Source organism: Anopheles cruzii, chromosome 2 (assembly GCF_943734635.1).
Source record: "Anopheles cruzii chromosome 2, idAnoCruzAS_RS32_06, whole genome shotgun sequence".
Taxonomy (NCBI): domain Eukaryota; kingdom Metazoa; phylum Arthropoda; class Insecta; order Diptera; family Culicidae; genus Anopheles; species Anopheles cruzii.
Window position 1 is genome coordinate 19414565 of NC_069144.1, and position 14876 is coordinate 19429440.

Consider the following 14876-nt stretch of genomic DNA (forward strand, 5'->3'; position numbering starts at 1 on the left):
TAGATTGTTTTATTTATGAGCAATAATAACGTGATTTTTTTACATGTTTTCATATTTAAAACTCAAAATTAAGCCTGAAAAGCTGAAGGCTGTTTCTCAGCTTGTAAAATGATAAACACGTCGAAATGTTGTAAACTAACCGATGAAGAACTTCGAATGGTCATTAATATAAGGTTTAGGGGACAAAATTATCAATGATATTGCAAAAACGTTCGACCAAAGTGAGGCAGCAATCGGGTAAGTAATCAAGAGTTATTTAAACGAAGGTCGTATTCATCGGTCAGTCGAAGAAATTAACACCAAAACGAGTTGATAAAAGCGGTGAATGTTTCCTCAACAAACCCTTTTCAATCCGCCTAAAATATTGGACAAAAAATAAAATCAGATAATAAACATAAGTGATATTTAGCTGGTTCTAAATATGTTTGGTTGAAAGTATTCTTCTCAGGTAATCATCCTTAAATACAGCAAAACTATCATTTACACGTCTTTTATAATGTTTTCAACTGATTTTTGATAGACTAAAGTTAATTTTTCATCCTCGTATTTCGTAAAATCTTTCATGTTCTTGAACTAAACTTCATTTTACTTTGCAGGACTTAACTTAACTGGCAGGACGTAATACCATGTACATTCCTAGGAGTCTGTTGCACTCTGCACTCTGAGCAATAGCTGAAAGGCGGTATAAAGTAAATGGGGGCGTAAACGATTTGTGAGATCATTCGCACATACGCTTCCGTTTTCAGAAACAATGACAACGTTATTTTGGTCCCTTTACAACACCTAAACGCGAACGAGCTGGCAATACTGCCCAGAAGGAAGCACTTTACGGTCACTGAGAGAGCGAGCGCATAGGGACACCAATCGGGACCTACTTACCTTTCGGTGGCGGACGAACACTGAGGTCTACGGGCTCTAGCTGGACTGGTGGGCCCTCTGCCTGCGGAAGAGATAGCAAAACACGGCGGTTAGGTTACTGTCTTGGGTTCCGCTTTAACACCAATGTCTGAATCGCCCAGTTCCTCGAGGTCGCACAGGTTATCGTACGGTTTGTGCACGGCCCAGACACACCCCCCGGCTGGATGACAAACGTGACGTCGTCTAGGACCCGACGTAACGTCACGCGCCGCGCTCTAATACCCTAACACGCCCTTCGATTTCCCCCCGCTCGGGCCTCCATGGGCTCGACGGTCGGTGCGTGGGAACAACCCAATTATCTGGCAGTTTCGCTCTCGACTCGGCTCGGGCCAACCGAACCGAAGGTCCGGACGACCCGTCAAACGGTCCGTGCCACTCCACACGCAGGCTCCTGTGCCCCGGCGGTCTGGCAAAATATGGATCACCGACCGATGGGTCGCCGAGAGGGACAGAGACAGCCATGAGAGCCATAGCTCCCGGAGTGCTCCCGGAGCGCGATCCATTCTCTACCCCTGGGCTAAGGGACCCGAGCGGTTCACACGGCGTTCGAAAGGTGGGCAAGGAACCGGACCTACCCCCGAGAGAGCGAGAAATCCCCACGGGACAACCACTTCGATTCGGCTCGAAGGAAGTCACCGCCCGGAAGGTCTTCGAAAGGCGCGGTAAATGTTTCATGATCATGTTTTGCACCCCCAGCGCCCTCCACTAGCACCTCCCCCCGGAGTCTAGTGTCCGGGCCAGAGCTTCTTCACCAAAACGCCTGACTGCCTATGTGTGTGTGTAGAAACCGAATCTTGTGCAACGGTCTCGCGCGGTGGCAGTAACGAAACCTCCGAGGCGCCCAGATGGCGGTCGGTTTTCGGGGAGGCTCGGTCGGAACCCAAATCGGGTTGCCCTTTCCGAGCGGGTCGGGCCGGGCCGGGCGCCAGGTTAGGGCGGTTTTGCTCTCAATCTTGAATGGCGTCCTCGGCGTGTGCGGGGCACAGAGTAGAGAAGGTTACACACCCTGGGAGCGGGGGGGCGAGGCCGCACCGAGTGAAAGGGACCGCGGCCGTCTTCTTCCTTTGCTGCCCCGCGGATCCGGGTCTTCGGAACCTAAATCGCGTTTTAGCATCTATTACATAAAAAAAAAAATGAAACGAGACAGAACGCCGGCCGAAGGATGGTACGACCTCGCGCCCGTGGCCCCGCGTCCGTGGCCGCCATCGTTGCATCGTGCGCCGGGCGAGCGTGGGAGAATTATTTAGCCGGAGTTCGCTTATGAGTGAGCCACACCATCGCCGTCGGCGGCGGCGGCGGCGGCGGCGGCGGCGGCGGCGGCGATCATGCGATCGCTTCTTGCCCGGATCGCCTCTTCTCGACACGATCGATCTGCTCTCCTGGGCCTGGGCCGTCTCGCTCGCACACCTCCGGTGTTCCTCCGCTCCTTTTCTGCATTAATCTTTTTTCTCGAGCGTTCATTAGAAACGCGATTGGGAAACCGCCTGCCTGCGCCTGCGCCTGCGCCATCCTCCTCTTGCCCGACCCAAAACCTACCGAAAACCGGGCCACGAGCCACGCGAGCGCGAGCCGAGCTTCTTCGCCTTCTCCCGCCATGTTTGCTTAGTACCCTTCTCTTCGCGATGCAATCTTCGAGGACGACGGCGACGAATGTTTGCCTGATTGCGCCTGATGTCAGAGCTTCGACTCCAGCCAGCCCGCGCGTAGTGGTTGATGCAATTGCAGCTTCTTCTGCATCCCGCGCGACACACCGGCTGCGGCGACCGAAAGGCGTTGCCCCTCGTGCTTTACGCTTCTTTTCGGGCAGATCGATAATGAAGGAAACATGAGCCCGGTTTGATGAGCCTGAGGAAAGGAGCGCACCGCGGCTCAGCTTATCATTAGGATTCGTTCGATCACATGGCCCCAAGCCATGGGCCGGAACAGTGCGAGGAACCGATTCGATTCATTAGCGGCACACGCGAAAGGCAAAAGGTCCAAAGGGCAACGGTAAACGGCAACGGCGCGGAGTGTCATCTGTAGCTCGGCACCGCTTACTGGGTTGTTCAAAGAGTTTAGCGGTTCCACTGCAGAGAGCGCTGCTACTAGCTTAAGTTTATTTAGTTATGTTAGTGATTGGTGTTTTTTTAAGGCTTAAAAGCAAAGGAAAATTGGGGACGAATGTTGAAAGTGTAGAAGGACTCTTCGCCTTGAATTAGAATATTAAAAGGGAAGTTTCTGAGCTTAAACATCTTCGTACAAGCCTCCAAGACGATCCACGTCAAAAACGTCCTAAAACAGACACAGCTCCTGAAATCGTAAGAAAAATGCAGGATATCGCAGTGGAAAATCGTCGAGTGACTGAAAGAGATTAAGTAGAAGCCCTAGGCATTTCATTGGGCAACGACTCATTCGAGTCGACTCATTACTATGGGTGAGACTTGGGTCTATCAGCATGATCCTGCTCTGTGGCAGAAAGGGGCTGCGATTTAGTGTTACTACCGGCTCTAAGTGAGTGAGCAGGACCCAACCTGATGTAAGGTGAACATGTTCTGTGTCGGAGGCTCTCGTTTGATAATGCAAAAATCAAACGAGAACACACAAGGAAATTGGCCGTGCGTGTTGCATAACTTCAGGCGCATTCGTAGGTTTCAGAAATGCGCTGATCCGTGTCACACCTTTTGCGAGGTGATCATTCGTTAGTACTTGCTTTAAGCTGGAGCACAGCCGTCGCAAATTAATGGAAGGAATGTAAAAATGGTTCCTTTTTGGTCGGTGTTGCGGTCTCCTGTTAATTTTCCAATTTTCGACTGATTAATGCCACTAAAAAGGGACCTCGAACCTTCGAGCCCCGCCACGGCCTATGCTGCTCCACATCTCAGGGGTGGTCAGCCCGTCGGATGAGGCGTTTGTAAATGTCATTTTTAGCTCATTTTTTCCCCAAATCCCCTCGCGTCCCGTTCGTTAGACGCGTTGGTTGGTTAATTAGGTGGGCTGGCTGGCGGACGGCACATTGACTCACTCGCACGTAGCAGTGGAAGAAAAGAAAGGGCCTGCGGAGGTTAGAAAAACAAAACCCCAAATTGCTTTGTGGCACCCGCACGCCACGGCAAAGAAAACATTCGCCTCTACGGCGGGCACCACACTTGAGGACTTGCGGTGCTGTGCTGTGGGTCATCATTAGCTGGGGTTTAGCATTTTCTACGGTGCTGTGGCGCGGCACAGTGCGGCTCGTGCCATTCCTGGGAGCGTCTGCCGAGGGCACGAGACCACCCGGCAGCCAGGAGTCCGCCACCGGAGCGCTTCTTGTTACTGGCGGAGCTTCGCGGGCTCCGGCTATGGTCACGTCGTAGCGACGGCCCGGTGGCTTGTGACGGGATCCTATTGTGCTCGGCCACCCTGGAGCAGGCTCTCTGCAGGCTCTGACGCAACGCGGAGTGGGCCAGCAATTGTGCGGCCGGCGACCGGGACAGGACATAGACACACAGTGGCAGCCGGGCTTGGCCCAAAGCCATGGAACAGTAAATTTGCGGCCGGTCTCCGGGTCCGCGGGACGCATGCTTCCGAGTGCTTGGCCTTAAACTGTCGCATCGAGGGCTGGACGCACCGGCGCACGCTACGTACCTGTGCCGAAGCGAAAGGCAAAGAAGATGTTGCCTGATTGAAGATGATAGCCTTTGGCGAGAGTTGACCATCGTTTGTGTTTGCGTAAGCAACAGTTGGGGAGTGAAGGTTTCCTTTTCTCTTTCTCCTTTGTCTCCTTCTTCATTTCATTCTTCCTGTTTTGGTTTGCTTCTTTTTTTTTATTTATTGTTTCATTATCCTTTTGTGTTTTTCTCGATTCGAAATAATTTATAAATATAAGATTTTGGAATTACAACTTTTAACGAATGGATAATTAATGATGATTGAATCTTTATGTAGTATGAGAAGACCTGCTCCGTTCTGTTATTAATTTAGTTTAATTTGACTTTATTGGTTTGTTTACAGATATAATTTCCACATTTACTTGGACATACTGTTTATCCGTTTACTTCTACAATGTGCGCTGCTCTGTTTAATGTCCTATCGATGACGGGACCCTTTCTAGTTTTGTGGCCTAGGAGCCGAAAAGCAAAAGTTGCGGTGTTGCGGTCTATTTTCCCGCCGATCAGACATCGCAAAGGCCCGTTACGAAAAATCGTTTATCAAACACGTTCGCGGGCCGTTTGTTGCAACTCGGTCACTTTTCGCGCTGCGTATTTGCGTAGAAGACATTAAACAAATTGCTTTAGCCGACTTTAGCGCAGCCCTTCCCACCCGGAGCCGGAGATCAATCAATCGATCATTATATGCGGGCTCGTTTTCCACCGACCGACCGACACCCGACGGGGGAAGGACGTCTAGTGGCCCGGGGCCGGGCTAGTACTAGACGTCGGACACTTTTCTCGCTAAATTGTATGCTCGCAAATTGCCCGCTACTTAAACGGATTCTATGGGCACCGTCAGCCCAAACCCCCAAGGAGCTCGCTTTCTGGGCCTGGGACTCGCGGTCCGGTGCTGTACCGGACATTGGTGGAACGGTCGCTGGCTGAGGACTGTAATGCGTGGCACCTTCATTGCTGTCATTGCGGTAAATTATGAATAGTCCGGCCCAGGGTCTTGGCCGGTGGACAGGTGGCCTCCCCCCAGGAGGCCCCCCTCACCCCGGGCAGCTAAATGGTCCAATCCATCAGCGGTGGTCCGGGCGCCAATCACGCGTGCAACAAACTTTTCACTCTCCGCACGAACCGACGTGGGCGGAAGTCGTGAGGACGCCCAGAGCCGCCGTCGTCATCGGCATCTTTTCCGGGGTTTCAGGGGTACGCTCCCTCAATCGCCCTCCTCGAGGGGTTCGTGGAAAGTGTAGCATTTAGAGGCGAGGAGGTAACGATGTTCTAGCGACGGGGACGGGCACCTAATTCTGCGATCGGCCTGTGAGATTGCAAGGCCGAGCCCGTGGGCTAGTCATTGGGTAGTGGTAATGTTTTAAACGTAAGACTTTTTTCCCAGGAAGTAGCCCAGTCGTTGATCGTCGAAGGCGTTATTGAGGATCGGCCTGCAGGCCTCGAGTATTAGTTGGGCCTGATTATCTTATGGCACTAAAGCTTACGTCTGGAGTAAATCGTTTGTGGAATAAACCTATTTCGATGCCAAGTGAAAGGTATTTTATTAAACTCCCGTTTAATGCTTACGTCGTTGTTAGAACCTTGTTGTACCATTTCCGTACGCATGTTTTGGCTACTGAACCAATTGCCAACATTGTGTCTGACCGTTCTGGATTGGCTGTTATTATTCCCGATAGCTTCCGATGCAGCTACTTAGTTTAAGTTATGCCTTTATTCTCACCGTGTGAAACACTCGAGCTTTCGCTTAAGCTTATTGTGTTTAATAGAATACTCTTTGGTAAGGAGACTCCCGAAACTAATTTTTATTGTTCGGCTGATTTTTGCGTGATTATGGTTTTTGAATCAAATTAACGCTAGAATAAAGATAAACTACAAAATTAGCAATAATGAACTAACTTGTCGCACCTGAAAAACTTTTCCATGAGGTAAATGTAAGTACAAATAGGTATTGAAAATTTTCAGCGTCTGCGTCTTTTCTGGACATTGACATGTTTAGGGAAGTTCTTGGTTAGCTCAACCCCCAAGCTGGACAGCAAAATAGAATGTGAAAAAATTCAATAAGAAAAAAACAAACTAGATTCATCCTCAGTATCTCGTTAGACTACCTTTCAATCTACTTTGTCTGCATCCATTGCTTTGTGATGGTTCCTGATTTTTAAGTTCCCTGAAAGAGTCCTTGAACGACGCCATCTTTCGGTCGGGAATAAAAGGAACCGCTTTAGCAACACCTTAGCTGCAAATTATTCACTTCCCGGTAGACAATCAGCATGGCAACATAAGCTTAGAAGGCGACCATAAACCAGGGCCCCACAGCAAGCGTACGGGGGGGGTGTGGGCTCTGAACTAGGAAGCTGAATTGGTCACACCGTCTTAGCCGCGCCCACCGTTTCAGGCCGGCTTCCTGGTTTCCAACGTCCAACTCCATTTACGGGTGCCCACGGAGAGAGAGAGAGAGAGAGAGAGCGAGAGTTGATCTGATTGAATCGGATTGGTCTTGGCCACAGGATATCGTGCAGGACCCGGCACCGGTAGCACCGACAGTTAATTGTTTCGCGTCGGGAGCAGAGCGAGAGAGCCCGACTTCAATAGAAGCCCGTTGTAACCTTGGGTATGCACACACACGTCGCTGGCACTATTGCACCTAATAACGGCGGTGGTCGGTGGCGGTGTCCCCCCAGAACCAGAACCTAAGACCAGGAGGGTCCGACCGAACGTTCGTCGGGCCGACCGGGTTTTAAGGAGAGAACCTATCGCATAATATTAATCTGCTGAATGTTCGCCACGACGAACGTGTTTGCACTTGAGAAGCCGCTGTGTGTGTGTGTGTGTGGCGGAGTACTTGCATCATAAAGACCTTCCCCACAGGCACACCGCTCTCCGCTCGCGGTCCACGCAGAGGTTTACGCTCGCGAAGGAGCCCCGCGCCAAAACTGTAGCGATCGAGCTGGTGCTGGAGGGCGGCGTGAGGGGGACCGGAGGGCGAAAAACCGATCAAGATCAGGAAACTGTGGCCCGGCTGTGGGGCCGATTGCGATCGCCGTATGTGTCTGACAGCTGGTTTCACTTGTCGCTGCTATAAATCTCCGCGACCATTCAGCGGACCATTAATCTTGTTCTTTATGGTGCCGGACCGGTGGTGCCGGTGCCGCCGAGCGTGCCCTGCTGCTGGGCGGGTGGACGAGTGGAGGTCGAGATGCAGATTGGGGATAGCCACCCGCAGCCCCAGCTACAGCCAGTCAGACTCTGCCGGCTCTGCACGGCCAGTTCCTGCCAGGAGGAACGCTCCACCTGCGCCCGAGAGTCGCGCACCAATCTTAATCCCAGAATGTGTCCACCTCGGCTCGGCTCTGGCGGTCGGCGGAAGCGTGTGGCTCAGCGTGTGGGACGAAAGTTTAATAAAGCGCTGTGACGAGTTAATACACACAGGTGGGTAATAAAGACGCCTGGGTCCGCCCGCCCGCCCTGGGAGGAACGCCAACAGCCGTCCCGAAAGCCTAGCGTAACTCCGGGTTGTGAGTGGATGGACCCCAGGCCGGTCCAAGTGCCTGACAACTGTCGTCGGTGGTGGCGGCGCCCGTGGGCAAAAGGGCTCGCTGGTAATCGATTTGTTTTAATTACCGCCCGGCCCCAACCTGGTCCCGGTGGACCTGGGGACCTGGATTGAACCGGAGTAGCTAAGGTACCCCCCGGCGGTTAGATTAGAATGGTAGGACCGGGAGTCCGGGACTAGCCGAGCGAGCGCGACCATCACTCAGGGTCGCAGGGAACACGCTAGAGATTGAGCGAGCAAAACACTTACGACTTGCGGAGTCGGGACAGCCGGGATCTGGTTTGTGGGCTTCAGAATTATTTATATCCGTGGCCGACCTTGTAGCGGCTACCAACTGCATTACTAACCAGGTGGATGCAACCTGCTTAAGTGAATCCCAGCACGGTTCCACTTAGCAGAGATCTAGATCTTGGAGCCCAGATCAGATCAATATCTTGCCGGGAACAAGTTGTTGGCTTATGATGGACCTCACGGCCACACCTGATTTCTAGTGTAGGGTCAAACCCAATTAGGTCAATGGTTGTGCCCAATTGCACGGCCTGGAGATTCTCATGGTCTTCCAGGGGGAAGACCCGGCCACCGAAGAAGGCAATGAATTGGGGACACCGTTCGGGAAAAGAGTCTACCGACGAAGAAGACGATCGCCCAGGGCCTCATTTGGGGTAGCAGAGCTTCAAGCAGCGTTTCGCCTCCTGACACTATCCGTGGTCGAGGTCCCACAGACGCTGGGCGAATAATTTATGCATCGCAAAAAGTTATCCACCGATCAGCCTAGCGCAACCACAACCTACCGTGTGTGTGTTGCCGACCAAGGCGATTTGGAAGGTGGGATTGCTGGTTCTGGGCCTCCGTGTTTCCATACAGTGACTCGATGACATTATTATAGGCGCGAAGGTGGACACACCCAACTGCTGCCGCCGCCAGCTGCTGGAGGCGTGGAGCCGACCTCACATATCGGTGCTCGAGTCAAGGTCTGCGGCGAGCGCCTCCAGCGACACAAAAGCTTGATCGGGCAAGCTTGATAGTCATGGCGGGGTTTTTATGCATTCTTTCGCCCAGGCATCTCGGCACAGATCGAGCAATCGATCGGCTCCGGGTTTTCGTAGCCAACGTTTGCCCATTTTTGGCAGACTCTGTGGAAGACGTTATCGGGTTACCGGGTCGTTAGGAGGACCCAAACGACATCGGAGAAAACGGAGACGATCGAGCTTGGGGTCTTCCGGTTGAAGAGTCTCGGGTCGTTGAAGTCGTGTGCGGCAGGCTCGTTCCTGTTCATGGGTTAGGTATAATTTATCGATTAGAGCCGTGAGCTTCCCAGGCCATTTTGAGGACCGTGCGGAGATGAAGATATCATGGTCACCCCAGGAACGATATTAACGGATTAGCAACGTTGTTCTTCACCACATTGACCTAGAGTCCAGAGATAGAGGCACAAGTTTTGGCGGAAGCACATACACCATAACCCGAAACGTCGTGGATCTCCACATTTGTTATTCAAATTACCCGAAATATGGGCCAACCTTGGCATCGGCCTGTTTTGGGCGGATCCCCTCTGTTGACGATAATCGCGCGGACGACCTCTTTCCGGATCTTCGGAACGTGAGGTTAGGCTATAGAGCAGGAGCAGACATGCATCGGGTGTACTGGCGATTTCGAACCCTGGATTCGGTCCATTTGCATACGATCTACCACCATCGCTCATGTTTGCCAGTCACCTTGGCAAGGATGTTACGTTTTCCATCGGGGCAGCATAAATCAAGCACGTTATTTAAAACGTTCCCATCAATTAAAGGGGCGCATGGGGCGGCACGAATTTGCGCGCCTCGACATCTCGTGACATTGATAAAATACCTCCTCTCCCTCGGTAAGTGCTCGAACGGGCTTACGGGGCCCGTTAAGCACCGGAGCACTCTCGGAGGTGTTGCAATTGCTGCCCGTTTGACCTTCCGTTTTTCGAGAATCACCGAATAATTGAGGCATAGCCGTACTGTGCAGGTGGTGATTTAAGATGGTCCACAAAAAAGCCCTCTCAGTCGCGGCGGACGTTCTTGGCGGAGCGAGTAAATCAACGGGCCAACCCCCGTTCACCCACACGACGCAAGGGTCCCGGCCCCGGACCGCAGACGATCGCTCACACATTCTGTAGCTCATTAGCCGCCCGATGTCGGCAATCGTCACCCGCGGTACAGAGACCCCGGGCTTAATTGCTACCGTAATTTAATACGCACCGCGCGATCCCTAGTCGCGTCGTGGAGGTCGGTGGCGTGGCCCGACACGGGGATTAAGTGAAAAAATCTAAATGAAACCCAAGGCCACGGGGCACTAATATGCACTTACTATACGTGTGTGTGTTTGTCTGTGAGGTGATAAAAAAGGAGAGCAGAAGCGGAGACGAAACGAGGACCCTAAAATTGGTCTTCGCATGATGGAAAATTGGGCACATAAATGTGACCCAAAGCCAGGGACGGTGTTCTGGGGAATGTGAGACTTGTGAGAAGGAACAAATAGACCAGCCGTTGGAGGTAGATTAATAAGTAGTTAGTCCTGTGCTATGTATTATACGTGCGAGATTTGAAGAGAACGTCAGCAATGGTCTTGACGACTGATTTAATTGTCTCGGTTCAATTACTACTAATTTGTTTATAGTTTTTATTTAAAAGTTGAATCAAATAAGGAACCCATACAAGTTTCGACCTGGAACTGGATGCGCTTAAATCTAGACAGCTCAAACCCAAACGGTGCCAGCGAACTTGTGATATGATCGCCTTTAGGTGACTCAAGGGTATAGATTGTTAGATCAAACTCTCAAATGAAACCAAAATAATTTGAGGACCAATCGAGTATCTTTTGAGTAATCCCTTATTGAGGAGCATCAGTTTTGAACATAATTTAATGATGACAATAAGTGGTAAAATAACAATAGCTTAAAGATTATGTAAATCGCAATTTTATGTACTTCTGAAAAAGACTCCGAACGAATAGGAGAAACCTGTAACTCGTAGGCGATAGTTAAAATAAAAGTCGACGACAAGCACTTTTAAGCTACAAAATGCATGTATGTATCTTAGTATATTATCGCATTTGAATTACAAAACCATTACAAAACCGTCTTTCAGCACAGCTCATATCCCGGCCTGGTTACTTCTTGACCCACCTATTGCCAAAAGTTTGGCCGTCTCTCTAGGTTCCCGTTTTATCGCTCAATTAAAGAGCAGTTTCGGGAGGCTCTGAGCACACAAAAACGGCTATCCGTGCTATAAACAAGTAGTGCGACGAACAAGTGTTGGCAAGTGACTTCACCTTGTCCGGTGCATAGAGTAATATCCCTCGGCTAATTCTAAGCCCCAATCCGCGACAGCCATCTAGCATGCCACACATGATCCGCCCTAACTAACTTAATCGTGCCGCAGGTCTGCCCGGACACTTTACATCATCTTTACGTGGCCGATCGATGACAAAGTACCGTGCCTGAACCCGGAGAAGAATGGGGGCCAAACGACTGGGATGTGAAAATATGAATGTTAATCTCGGTCGTAAACACTTACGGACCTGCGATACGGCCCACTCGAGGGAGCGGACCACCTCATCGCCCCAGCGGTTATTAGCTGGAAATTGAATTAAATGGCGCTCGGGGATTACCGAACCGTTTGCTCGTTGTTTTCATTTCTTCACCCGTTCGTCTGTTTGGAGTGGTGAATAATTTATCGCTTCGCTTGCCCGCGTAGGTCAGGTCTGTGCGATTGATTTTTGGCAACTGAAACGTGTTGGACCTGAACGTGATCCGGACCTGTTGAAGATTTACGCAACGCGCAATGTTTGGCTGGTGCTTTTGGGCTGGCGTACCTAAATTATACTGAAAAAACACGATCAGCCCAAGCCGCAGACTTTGGTAGCTGAGAAATTTCACCAGGCAGTTACCACTCTATCCCAAACCTGTAAATAACGCCCCGAGTGGCCTTGATGAGTGGACTCTTCCCAGTAGTTGGGTCAGACCTCGGAAGGTGCTGAATCCACCATCGGTCCCAGGAGGGGGGCTACATAAATTAGCGGTCCATGTCCATCAGGCTGTGCCCACGATTGGGTCCCCTAATTTTGTGTCTCAAATTTCTTTTTAATGCCATTTTATGTCCGCCGGGCGGCACCGTTGGGCTGTGATGTTCCCCGAAGCGAAGGTCGTGGTGTTTTCTTCAGGTCTGTGGCCATTTCTCTCGAGGCAGCGCGAGGAAACGCGTGCCCCCAGCCGGGCCCGTAGGCGATTGTCTTGGCCATCAGCGCGAAAAGAGTCGCGCACAGGTCAGCGCGGTCGGTAAGGTTCGGTTAGTAGCCCGGCGGCGAGGGGACCACTGTGCAGAGAGTGCTCATTAGCGAATCCGGTTTATGGGGTTTGGCTATAAATTAAACAAATAAAACGCAAAGTGCGACGCGCGTATCGAGCGAAGGGAAGCGACTGACAGCGGCGAGAGGGAGGTCGACCGTCGACTGCGTTGTCCAATTTCTGTGGATGCGCCCACCGAAAAAAACCAAGTCCGTCCAGAAGAAGGCTCCCGCAGTCCCGCGGAATGTGTCTACGGCAGGTCGCGCGGCGGGTGCCAACGAACATGTGATAGGCCGCGCGTCGTTCAGGCGGCGGTTCAGGGTGCCGGGCGGTGTTCGAGGTCAACCGTTTGACTCCTGACACTTGGCTCTGGGTGCCTTGGGACTTCGCAGAGCAACGTCTCAGTCAATCGTCGTCGTCGTCGCCGTCACCCGTCAGTTGTCCTCTGCTTCCTGGTGGCGCACTCATCTCTGGCCGCCGAGCTCAGAATCTCCGCCCCAAGGCCTTAGACCGCTTAGACGTTGCATCCTCCATTCGCACCCCGAAAAGCCTGACGTGTGCCTGCGTGCGTGTGAGTTTGATTTTTATCGGCGCGAAACACTTGGGGCCGTTCACTTTGGGGCCCGCCTGCCCGAATCCTGCCTGCCTGCGTGACTGGGTGATAGGACCGTGGCTACGACCGGGGTGCAAGGGTTAAGGTGTTTCTGTGGCGGTGAACGGAAGTTTTTGCCTTTTACCGCACCGACCGGCGGCTGGCCGGCGGCGGTACCGGGCGATTGGTCTTTTGGGCGCTCCCTGGTTGCTGCCATTTTCAGGAGCACGCGGGCCAGGAGTGCCGAATTCCGAGGTGGGATTTCGGAGTTTTTACGACCCCCCTCATTTCGAGCCTCTGCGTGTTGGCTCTTTGTTTTTTGTTAATCGAGTTTTGATGATGTGCGTATTTTGGTTGCTTTTGGCGCGGAGTCCACTCTCGCGGAGCTTAGGTGTTTCCGCGTCCAACACTTTTTGGGCATAACGGAATGGCAAAGTCGTGGGTCGGCGATCCTGCAGAGTTCATCGAGGGTGTCAGGACTTTTCTTGAGGGGATTGCGTCCGAGCTCGTCAGTAGTGTGCTGTTCATTATTTTTTCAAGCCTTTCTATTATCTTTATTAATTCTTTGAAAATCTAGTTTATTAAGCTTTTATGTGACATTAATAACCATAAACATTCCTTAATTTACACGTAATTTGACGATGAGTCTTGTTTAAGTCATTTTTGAAACCTTGCTTTGGAAGCGTTTTATTTCGGCGAGAAAGAGTTTGCAAAAATGGAAATCAAAAGGTTGAGGTCCGAACTCTAAGGCGAAAATGTCACGGCAAATCATTTTTTTACGACAAATTTTGTGTGGCTTCAAAATATCGAGCTATGCTTGAATGGCTAACTGGTTGGCTATTTTTCGCAGCATTTTCTAGCTTCTGGTAGCTTGCGCGTCACTCTTTTTCAGTTACAAAATAACTTTCCTAAGACTTGGTTTTTAACAGGCGTGAATCATATCATCTTTTACCATATCATCATCACCATAACACCATCATATCATCACCATAACCTGCGTATGAACTTCACATAAGTTGTTATCTTTTCAATCCTGTACACCTTTTGAAACGATTACCAAAGTGACAAACTTTGATTGCAAAAATTATCAGCGGAGAAGTAATCGTTTCAACGAGGCTTTCTTCGATAAAATCAAAGCAATATTGAGACAAACTTGTCGATCAACGTTCCTTCAGGGTCAGCAAACTTTAATTTAACAGTTGAAAGGTATACTCTGAGTTAGGAGAGCTGAAAAAAGTGGAGAAAAGTTTCACAAAATCCTCCAGAAAATCCAGAAAAAAAGGTCAAGCAGAATTATGCTGTGATTTTCGGTTTCAATCGTGCTGATTGTATTTAAAGATAACCCATTCCCGAAGAACCTTAAAATGTAGGTTTTCAAAACGGCACCTGTATGGAACTCTCTCGCTCGTACCTGGCAGGCACAATTCGATTCTGCGTAACACACGATATGATCAGGAGTTCGAAGATCTAGAACCACTAGGTGACCCCTCAAAGTCAATGTACAGTAAATGTAGCTAAATACTGAGTGTCCCTTTCTCCGAAGTGAACGTCTCTCGCAGGAGCCACGTCCACCTTAACCAATGAGAAGAATAAACATAGGCAAGCGCCTGATAGCTCTCCCACAGGTGGTCGGACTTGGAAAAGGTTGAATAGGGATTACCTATACACCGGAAGGTGATGCCTTCTATAACCCTTCGACGTGGAGCAGAAGATACCTGAGGATGCCCCGTGGGATCCTAACCCTTAGCGGGACCCGTTAAGATGATCGCACCGCACGGTGCGAATAAACATCCAACTAAGCTAGGTGATTGCGAAAGTCCGGTCCGGCGCTCCTAATCATGCTAATTTATTGCCTTCACATTTCGGCAAGCTTTC

At 50.8% G+C, this 14876-nt stretch overlaps 1 protein-coding gene across 1 annotated transcript in view; it reads right to left on the minus strand.

Moving 5' to 3' along the window:
* Window positions 1-2514, minus strand: part of LOC128278610 (Krueppel-like factor luna) — a 38861-nt gene extending 36347 nt beyond the window's left edge. The window contains exons 1-2 of the mRNA XM_053017341.1: window positions 2455-2514; window positions 880-940 (exon numbers count right to left, since the gene is read on the minus strand). Coding sequence (XP_052873301.1) covers window positions 880-940; window positions 2455-2514 — 121 coding nt within the window. The remainder of the gene's footprint in view (window positions 1-879; window positions 941-2454) is intronic.
* Window positions 2515-14876: the final 12362 nt, after the last annotated feature.